The 10578-nt window shown below is 41.0% G+C and overlaps 1 protein-coding gene across 12 annotated transcripts in view; it reads left to right on the forward strand.

Annotated features, from left to right (window-relative positions):
* NCOA7 (nuclear receptor coactivator 7) overlaps positions 1 to 9233 on the forward strand; it is a 101142-nt gene extending 91909 nt beyond the window's left edge. For 11 of the 12 annotated variants that reach the window (XM_054819023.1, XM_054819033.1, XM_054819024.1 and 8 more), the window contains 5 exons: positions 3913 to 4038; positions 4521 to 4673; positions 5224 to 5319; positions 5989 to 6062; positions 6966 to 9233. In XM_054819023.1, the coding sequence (XP_054674998.1) occupies positions 3913 to 4038; positions 4521 to 4673; positions 5224 to 5319; positions 5989 to 6062; positions 6966 to 7101 (585 nt within the window). In that variant the 3' untranslated portion in view covers positions 7102 to 9233. Of the gene's footprint in view, positions 1 to 542; positions 967 to 3912; positions 4039 to 4520; positions 4674 to 5223; positions 5320 to 5988; positions 6063 to 6965 lie in introns of those variants that run through there. The other variant, XM_054819034.1, reaches the window with a different exon arrangement.
* Positions 9234 to 10578: the final 1345 nt, after the last annotated feature.

Raw genomic sequence — 10578 nt, forward strand, 5'->3', positions numbered from 1 at the left:
GTGTGTTATCTCTCTGTCTCTTGTGCATGCAAAGCCTAGTTTCTAAGGGAAATAAGCTTTCACACATTTTTAAATGATGTTTCTGAATGCTGAAGCACTCTTGTGCTAAAGATACTGGTTCAATTAAAAATCAGATAAATCCCTAAGTGGGAAATATCTTGATGGTGATTTAAAAAGTGATCTGATTCTTTGTCTTAAACATAAACTTGTCTTTAAAATTCTACTGCCCTCTTCCCCCCGCCCCCCAAGCATTTCTATCTTCAAAGTATGTTGTCCTACTCAGAACTGGAGCTTGCCATTTGAAATTTAGCAGCATCATCTTTAATCCCAAATAGCTTTTATTTTTGCAGTTTTTTAGTTTCTTAATGTTGGTGCTTTGTGAACTGCAAGATGGGAAAAAAAAAAAAAAAGCATCTTCATTCCTTGGTTTGCTCAGAGTTGAGTGCAGTTACATATTGCACTAGATTTCACTGTATTTGCATGCCACTTCCATAAAACCTAAACAAAGGAGGAGGGCCAGTGATCTGAAGAACGGAGGTGGGAGAGATCTGGCCACACTGGGAGCTTTTATCTCATTGTTTTATTAAAATATGTATTGGGAGAAGAATTAGCTGGAAACAGCTTCTTTTGGTTGTAGTATATTCAAACTTTATAAATTGAAAGTAGGTTTGCCAGGAAGTCTCTACTGGAAGTCCAAATTTGGGCATGATTACAGTGAAAGTTTCACTCGCCCTTGCAGGGAAACAGAAAGTGCGAGTGTAGAGAAGCGTATAAACCATTTTGTGACAGTGTGCCACTGGCAGTAGCTGTCTGTCGTACTTGTAGGCAAGAGCTCCTGCTGCTGGAGCAGGGAAGTGTAGTGGATACTGCAAAATAAACTGGTAGATAATGAAAGGGAAACAAATGCCTTTGAATGTTCGAATTCTTTACCATGCCAGACCCGACCAGGAGGAAACTTTTGTGGAGGTATGTGGAACTATGTCCCTGTTTTGAACAGCGTGGATCTGATACAGCACTTCTGTCCTAGTAAAAAATGTGCTCTGTACTTAGATGAATTTTAGTAGGGTATTCCCACCCAGGTAGTTTGCTTTCTCAGTCCCATAAAATCTTTAAAAGATTTTTGTAGATCCAGTTTCTGTAGTGGTTGATTCTTTTAATCTGTTTCTGCTTATGTGTGGTCTGTAATTATCTGAAAATATCTATCTATGCAGATCCTATCTTTTTTTTTTTTTCCAATTGTTGACTCAGAACTTCATTCAAATGTGCACTTCAGTTATAGACTGAACAGCTATCTATGCAGTGAAGAGGCGGGCTTGTCTCTCTGTGGAGTCGATTTGCAATTTACCACTGTGTTAATAGATTTTCTGTGGTGGCTTATGTCTCTGAGTTTGGTTGCATTTTGCTACAGATACCTGTTACCGTTTGATTTACTGTGATACTTCCCCTCCCTGGGCAGGGAGACTATTCCTAGAAAAGAGTGTTTGAAAGAAGAGTTGGGTACTTTTGATATAAGAGGGCAAAAATAAAAAAAAATTTAAAAATAATGGCCTGGGAGATGAGGAGGGAAGGAAAACCATTCAGGAGGTAGAAAAAGAACAAGGATAAAAGCAGAAAGACCATTTTCCTTTAACAATTTGTTGGGTTTTTTTAAATTGATCTTAATTTTGCAGTGCAAACCTTCCCTGAAATTGGCCATAGGAAAATTTTCCAGCACAGGATTCCCTCCAGTCTCAGAAGACCCAGGACTAGATCCCACTGAGCCTGGGCTGGAGGGGCAGGACGCAGCTGTACAGCTTTTCCAGTATCACCGACAGGAATACCGGTACTGCCCGGGCGTGCAGGGGCACGTAACAACGTTAATTCTGCAGGCTGGATTTTGATTTGTGGTGGTCCTTCCTGTCTTTTCCTAATCCTGCTGTGCATGTTGGAGTGCCAGTGCCCGGGTGCCCTGCTCGGGGCGGCTGCAGGCGAATGTGGGCTGGACGTGAGTGCATGTAGTGGACAAGTTCCTCAGGTCCCACTGGAGATGCCAGGTGTGACTGACGGTATCAGGGCTTTGTCCTACCCATGGTGAGCTCCTCACCAGACCTGATCTTCACAAAAAGCTCCTGCTCTGTGCTTTGTGGTGTGGTTTAGTCTGCACCTGGAGTCAGTCCAGTGGATTTGTTTTCTCGCATGTGGGGTAGGTGCGTGTAGGACCTCCAGGCAATTCTTGGCAATTGTCTTGACTGTTGACAGCTTCTGCAAGTTCAAGCAGTGATCATGAAGGCGTGGAGGACTTAGGCAAAACTTTATCCATGTGTAACGTGAAAGTCCTTTGGAAGCCATATTTGCAGGGAGATGTGTGGCAGTGGCGCAGTGTGCTCTGCAGCCACATCTTGACGTTCCCGCTCCAAGATAAGACCTCTGTGGTGATGTGCTCATGGAAGGATGGTGGTTTACGGTTTCCCATTTGTTTTGTACTTAGGCCTCCTTGTTTCCCTTTTTCTTTCTCATCAGCCCTGTCTCTGAGCTCTCACTGTTGCTTCCTGTTTGCCCTGGTGGCACCGAGCCCCAGCTAACGCCCCGCTGCTGGGCACAGTGTGTCTTACCTCACCTCCCGCTGCTGTGCAGAGCCCAGGCTCCTGTTGCTTGCTAGGCACCCCAAGCTGCACTGAAGGGTTAGTGGCTTTCCAGCTGTGCCAGATGATGCTTTCTGCCAGCCGGGAGGCCGATCACCCCAGCACAGCTCATCAGGAGCCAGGACACCCGGACCACCATTGCTGAGAGGCTAGGCGGCGTCCTCCCCTCTGTGGTGAGCTCCGGGCACCATGGGTGCTGCCCGCATGGGAGATCCTGTCCCACACCACCTTTGGATTTCTGTTTGCTGCCCGTGCCGCGTGGGATTCAGAGTTTGTCCTCTGTCTCTCTCACCCTGTAAACTACTGAGTCCTTTTCTAGACAAGCATTAAATGTATCGACTTGCATTCTTGCTTTGTTTCCAACTTTATGGGAAAAGGTAGTGTGACTTACCTGTAGTTGCTGGGGAGAAGTCTGTGCTTCGTTTTATCAGTATTTAAATTCAAACCTGACATTAGAAATATTCATATGGACTCACCTTTTAAAATATTAAAGTGTACTCTCTTTATAAAGTCTTAAGCAAAGGAATAAATAGAAGTTTACAAAGAGTTGTTCAATCATTTTCAACTTAGAACGTATTTTATAAAGACCTTGACTCTCAGAATGAGTATTTTCAAGAACTTACATAAACTGGATGCTCAGAATCTTACTCAGTACCTTTCCTACAATACAGAACTAACTGTTCAAGTTGATTTACATTTTTACTTCTTTGCTATATTCATTCTATTTCAGTTTGTATGCACAAACCCATGTCTGAGTCAGTAAAGAAAACCAGAAAAAAGCTGCTGTTTTAATAAAAAGATGTAAAATTTTAAACTTTTTTATATTCTCATGCATTAGCACCTGAGAAAATAATTAACATGCTCAACTAGCTGCGTGAGAGAAAACAAAGAAGCTTCTGTGTCCTCCTCATTTAGATTGCTACAAGACATCTAGTTCAGATGCATGTAGTGTGCCTCGGAAGAAGTAGGTGCACTTTAGCCTTCTGACTTGCGACCAAGTATGTCTGAGACTGACCACGTGATGTCACCTGGTTACCTCAATGTTTATTAAGCCAAAGAATCTACAGTTGTGGGGGTCACCAGGGCATCAAGAAATTCTGGTTGTGCTGTCTCACCTTGCCAGTTCAGATTTTCCCCATTTGGTTATTGTACTTGATAGAACCATCCCATACAGTGGTTTTGTTCCACACAGTGTAACAGCTGAGGAGTATGTTGTTTTAAATTTGCTTCAACAGAGGATTGACAGTGTAAGAGCTATGCTTTAGGTTGGACACTTGTTCTCTTGCCTCAGATCATTACTGTAGAAGAAGCAAAACGACGAAAGAGTGTTTGCAGTTACTATGAAGATGATGATGATGATACTTTGCCTGTCTTAAAGCATCACAGCGCCCTCCTGGAGAATATGCACATAGAGCAGGTACAGCTGGAAAAACCTCAAGTCTCCTTGTTAGCTGTGGTGCTGTCTCTGCTGAGTGGGGGACATTCTGCCTTCTGGAGGCAATGCCAATGTTTTTTAAGAATTTGGAAAGTACTTAGGATGTTGGAGCATCCTTGTGCAAGGTCCTGTTTGCTGCAGCACTGGCTCACCCGGAAAGCTTATTTTTATGTTTTGCAACTCTGGAGTTTGAGTTGTGATATTGAGGACTGGCAACTCTTTTTAGTGTTCGGAGAGGGGCTGCCAGTTTTCAAATCTCTTTCACAGGTGATGTGAGTACAGGCAGTTGGCCTCAGAGTACAAGGCCACATGCAGGTGGCAGAGACGTTAAGTTGCTGGCATCACCTGCTCCCTTGACAGCCATTTTTTGGCTCAGAAGCCCCTGCAGAAAGGGAATGGTCTGGGGCACCACCTGTGACCCAACCTGCTGAATATGTAACCATTTCCTCCTGTTCATTGCCCAGCTTGCCCGGCGCTTGCCCGCACGAGTGCAGGGATATCCCTGGCGGCTTGCATACAGTACACTGGAGCATGGGACTAGCCTGAAGACTCTGTACCGTAAATCAGCATCTCTCGACAGTCCAGTTCTCCTTGTCATCAAGGACATGGACAACCAGGTAAGGAGTGCTTGTTCTACAGGGGTTGGACTAAAAGGGCAACATTATAAAGAGTGATCATTATGAAGTACTAATCATAGCGTGAAGTGACGTCGCACCAAAATAAGACATTGGTGTTTTCTTCTGTATTTTCTACTGCTTAAACTAAACTTAGAGGCAGGAAAGTACATCAGCACTAATAGAAATACCACCTCACCCCCTCCCACTTCATAATGGCAATGAGTGCCCCTTTTAATAGTGCCCATGGGAGTATCTTCCTCAGGTATCTCAGTTAACAAGCTGTCACAAATAGTCCCTCTGTGGAGGTCTAGTACTTCAGTAGCTCCTAGGGTTGGCATTCCTGCTGCCATTGTTGTCATCTGGCTTTTAACTTGCAGGGTACAAAAGATTTGCGGGAGTACTTGCTCATCTGATGTACTTTACTAGTTGGTGGTTCTGATATGAAATACCAGCTCAGTTGTTCTTTAGAAAGTAGTTTGGAATGTCTTGGGTTTTTTCTCTTGAATTTTACCCTGTTCTCAAAAGTAGTTTAATCATTTCATTCTGACAGATATTTGGAGCATATGCTACACATCCCTTCAGGTTTAGTGACCATTACTATGGCACTGGTGAAACATTCCTCTACACATTCAGTCCAAATTTCAAGGTAAGTGGGTGTTCACTTTCTCAAATAAGATTTTTAGGTTCCACTTCTGAAACATTTATGAGATTTTTATGACGACAGCACATTTGAGTTTAGAAGATGTGCCAGCTGTTGATGAATGCAGTTAATCACTCATTGCCTCAATGCAGTGCTTTAAGGAAAAGTAGCTGTAATTATCCAAAGTGCCAAGAGGACAGTCTGTAAGGGTGAGGAGAGGTTTTAAAGTGGATTGAAGGGGGAAGCACGAGGAGTAAGAAGTGGACTGTCAAAGACTCATCTTGGCAGGCAGCGATATAAAGAATAGGGTATAATTTCACACGTGCTTAGGGTCACAGTGACAACAAACCAGAGATAAGAGTTCTACTGAAATAATGTTCATGGCTTATGCATTTTTCAATATTGAACACATTTTCCTTTTTAACAGAATGCCTGTTGATTCAGAGATGCAAGCAGAATTTTAAAAACGATTAGGGTGCCTTGTTCATAGTTTTCAATATGTATTGTTCCTTTACTTTCTACCTATTACCTCTCCTCATCCCCCTTGAAGAAAAAAAAAAAAAAAAGAATAAAATATGACCACACCAAAAAATACCTGTTGACTCAGTTCCCCAGTAGTTTTAGAGTACAAGAATCCTCACAGTCCAAATATATTTGGGTTTTTCCCCCCCTCAGGTATTCAAATGGAGTGGAGAGAACACCTACTTCATCAACGGAGACACCAGCTCTCTGGAGCTCGGAGGTGGAGGGTGAGTGAATGTATGGTTTTCTAATCATGCAGCTGATTTTTTTTTTTTTTTTTAATGAGAATAGGGACAATGGTAGTTTCAAGAAAAACTAATCAGTAAAATGGCTGAACTTTTAGTAAGCTGTTTAGTGCAGATACCTCAGCAATCTGATTTCTGTTACAGTCCCAGAGCAATTTCTACTGCTTAGAGTGACTGATGTTGGGCAATTAATTTCTTTTTTTTTTTTTTTTTTGAGATTGGAAAAACCCCAGATGTTTTGGGTAGATACACATCTTATTGCTGAAGTGGTTTGCCACTGGAAGATAATTTTTAATGGCAGTTTTGCTTCTAAGGTTTCTTACATGGTCCTTATTAAATTGTCATTATTATGTTGTTGTGCAGAGCAAGGATACAGACAGTGCTTAATGAGGTCCTAAATTTCAAAGGTCAGTGGGTGTGAAATCAAGGGCTAAGGCTATACGAGTAACTAAAGCTGACTGCAAGCTGCACCACAGGCATCTGGGCATGGTGTTGCATTGGGAGTGTATAAACACCCCTCTTCCTCCCCCTAAACCAGAAGGGGCCGTGTTCACATCCAAACAGCCCAGGAAGGGACCCTGACATCCACATCCTGGTGTCAGTCACAGCCACAGCCAGCGGTGGGAACAGCCAAACGGCACCGGGGGCCGTGGGCGCACGCTCGGTCCTGCACTGTGCCCCACTCGCTGGCATGAACAAAAGTGAGGGGACTGCTCCATGAGCTTCTTGGCAAGTGCTTTGCTAGGATTAAGCTCTTCACATTTGTTCAAAGAGATCCTCAGAATTACCTAGATTCCTCTGTATTGCTCCTCTGGTTGTTTCTAAAGCTTCCAGTATTTTTACTATTATATGTAACCTGAAATTTGTCATGTATTTCCTTTTTAGTGGCCGGTTTGGCTTATGGTTAGATGCAGATTTGTATCATGGGCGAAGCAACTCCTGCAGCACCTTCAATAATGACATCTTATCTAAAAAAGAAGATTTCATAATACAAGATGTAGAAGTATGGACATTTGAATGAAATACGGACTGCCTTAAGGACTGGATCCATTAGGCACTTAAACGCTAACTAGAAGGTGCAGGCTGCCTCACAATGTTACACGCTTTTTCCTCAAGTTTGTACCAGAGCATGACTACGCAAAAAAAACCCTAACCAACCAACCCAAGAAAAAACAGAGCTGTTTTTGAGAGGCAGTAGGAGACAGAACAGTAAGAGATCAGTCTGAAGTGTTTTTTCACTTCCTCCTCCAACACTCTTCCATTGAAGATATGATGCTTATGAAATCATTCACGGTGTGTAAGTTGAAAACTTTTTCTGTAACTGTGAAAAAGATCCTGTGGGAAAACTATAACTATCTAGTACATTCCATGTGTATTTATGTTCAACGTACAAATGCTAACCAAAAATAAAAGGTTACTTTACCAAAATCTACAGCATACTGTTTGCCATGGAAAAGAATCAGAAATAGGTGTACACAGCACTTAAGGGAACATGGTTTTTTAAATCTTTTTATTTATTGTTATTGCATAGCAGATTTTTTTTTTGTAAATGTATTAGCTATGGGTTTTTTCTCTTAATGTTTCGAATCTCAATTTGATAAATAATTGCTATTCAGGTAGGTTTCATATGCATTCTGAATCAATTTATTTGATTTCTGAAGTTAATTTTTATATTTTTATTTCATAAATGAGATTTGGTTTTCTTTTTACCCTAATGAGAGGGTTTGTTTTCTGGCAGAAACACTTGAGTGCATAATTCTGTTTTGTTTTGGTTTGGTTTTTTTCTGAGATGAGGGAGAAGGTGGATAGTGCTTCTTCTTAACTCTGCTGTCACATTCCTGTTAATAGATTATTATTTTGGTGGTGTCTGGAGACACTGGGCAAACTGCCACCTGGTATAGACTGTATCAGCTCTGCTGCAGTCAACAGAACTGGGACAGCATGCTCGGAGCATCTGCCCCAGTATTATTTGACTGTTTACAAAGGACATGTCTAAGAGAGGATTGCTTTTCTGTATCACCACCAAATGATTCAAAATAAGCCACCCACTGTGCTTTTATGAGCACTGCTCTACAAATTGAAGAGTAACTGCTTTGTTAAAGAGGAAATAGAATTGAGATTTAGAGAAGAATGCTATTTCCCTAACAGGCCAGGTCATGTTAGTGTAATACTTGTTTTCTTAGTAATTATATATATGATTTCCTTCCTGAAAAAGACTTGAAGCAACAGGCTAGCTTAGGATTTGACAGGCAACTAAATAATCTTGTTTTTCATGAAACAATCAGATACTTTTTCCCCTCCGCCCTCAACACTGAAAAGACAAGACTGCATGTTACAAAATGAAAACTTCAGTAAATGGAGTGTGACAGAGGACTGGCAATCTTCACTATTGGCTAAAGAATTCTGCTTTCCCATTACGCTGTGATGTTGTTTACACAATCCAGACCCAACCAACATTAGGACGCTGTCCTGCCCTTAAACTTGAATGTGTCACGGTCCTGAGAAAGGTGGCTTTTAGAAATGGTAGTGCGCTTCCATGCATTAAGCAGTACAGTCTAATTTTGGAATATTATTAACTAATACAGCTCGATTTAGTTACTCTTCTTCCCATTTTGAATAGATGAAAAAAAAAAGCAGCCAAGTGGTTTTCTTTCAAAAGCATTACTAAATCTTAATCCTGCACAGAAATTTCACAGTCTAAAAGCCAATGCTATATACAGTAAGCCTTTAACACGCTGCACGTGAGCTTTTCACACTTCCCTTCTGTGTGGTCTACTACAGCCATAAATAAAGTTCTTATTGGTAATGCTATAAAATATTTTGGAAGTTGCTAACAGTATAACGCTTTGAAGATACCAGGAATATCTAATACTGTTTGCTCTTTTAAATGGTGGCAGACCACTTAATCGTTAAAAAAAACAAACCAAAACCAACAATCCAACCAAGTTCAACATTTTACATACATTTCACTATTGCTATCTACAACTTACTCCATTATATTATCCTTGTCAGAGCATATCTAAACGCTGTGGTCTATATTCGAAACAGTGTTGTTCAATCAAAATTCTGTGACCCTTGAAACTATGAATATTGAATATATGTAATGCAGTGCTATCACAATATTTTCAATAAAGGAATTTATGCATTCAGAAACTTGTTATAGAGATGTTTTCTCTTTTATTCACAAACTTCAGTGCATTTTAAAGATGAAAGGATGCAGTTTAAGTTACAGGTTACACTGACAAATGCCTGTGCCTCCCCTCAGAAAGAGAATTCCAGCAATATATTTGAGAAACATGGCTAAGAAGTTAGGGGCTTTTGGGTTTTGTTTTCTTTTGGTTTTGTGCTGTGTTGTTTGATTGTTTTTTTTTCTTGTGTGGTATGGCACCTCCTAAAATACAGCCATGTTTTGAGTTCATCTCAACGACAGACTGTGTCAAGGAGGTAAGAAATACCGGTAATCCTGTTCCAGATTAACAGTAGTTTAACCAGTAGTTCTTGTTGCTTCTCGCAGCTGTAGTGAATGACATGTATTCATTCCCTCATTGGTTTAGACCGTCCTGCTCCCAGAAGTCAAAAGTCCGTGTACATAACTTTTGTATGCACCCTTCTTAGGTTACTAAAGTGTTGATGTATTTTTCTTTCTGTCCAAGCAAGACAAAGGCATACTATGTCTTAAAAGTACTTGGGGTTTGGCTTTATTGGTTTTATGGTATACAGAGGTGGCATAAGAAAAAACAAATCTATGATTGCGCATGAAACAGAACAAGTATGCTGTCTGTGAACCTTGCCTTGAGCGCAATGACGGTAAGAATTTTCTTAACATAAAGTAAGAGGAAAATTATGGTCATGAGTAAATTTTCTCTCGGAGTACAAAAGCTTGTTCTTGCAACGTAAAGCATATGTACTTTAGTGGTACTCCGATAAAGATTGTTGATCCAGAACAGTGTTGAAATGCTCATTCACAACAGGGCTTGTAAGTACCCAGGTAAGCGTGGCTGTTCTATGTGGTGCTGGTTTCAGTGCCATTTTTGCACTGGATATTTTGTACAAAGGTGGCTTTGGAGCAAAGTGCAACCCAGTTACTTTCAGAATAATCCTCGTGTGTAAACTTTCAAGATATCACTTGCCTGTTTGTAGCTGAGAAAAGGAGCAGGTTAGCTCATTGCAAAGGGATTGCCTCGTGCTCTGCAGGTCAGCAATTGCTGGCAAATGCACTTCTTCAGGTAGAATAGCTAACTGTGTCCTATTTGTACAAGCACAGCTCACTCGCTCTGAAAGAAATGCATTTTTAAAAAGTCTCATTCTAAATTTTGCAGCTTGTTACCTCTTTAAACACTAGGGCCTATCATCTGTGGGGCAAGTACTTTGTACCATTTGGGCTGCACAAAGAATACAAACATTGAAATTCTGTGGTCAGGGATTCTGCAATTCAGTCTAATAGTGCAAGGGATTTAAGATATAAATTATTAAGGAAACATTTTTAGAAATTGAAGGT

This window comes from Grus americana, chromosome 3, assembly GCF_028858705.1.
Source record: "Grus americana isolate bGruAme1 chromosome 3, bGruAme1.mat, whole genome shotgun sequence".
NCBI classification, from domain to species: Eukaryota; Metazoa; Chordata; class Aves; order Gruiformes; family Gruidae; genus Grus; species Grus americana.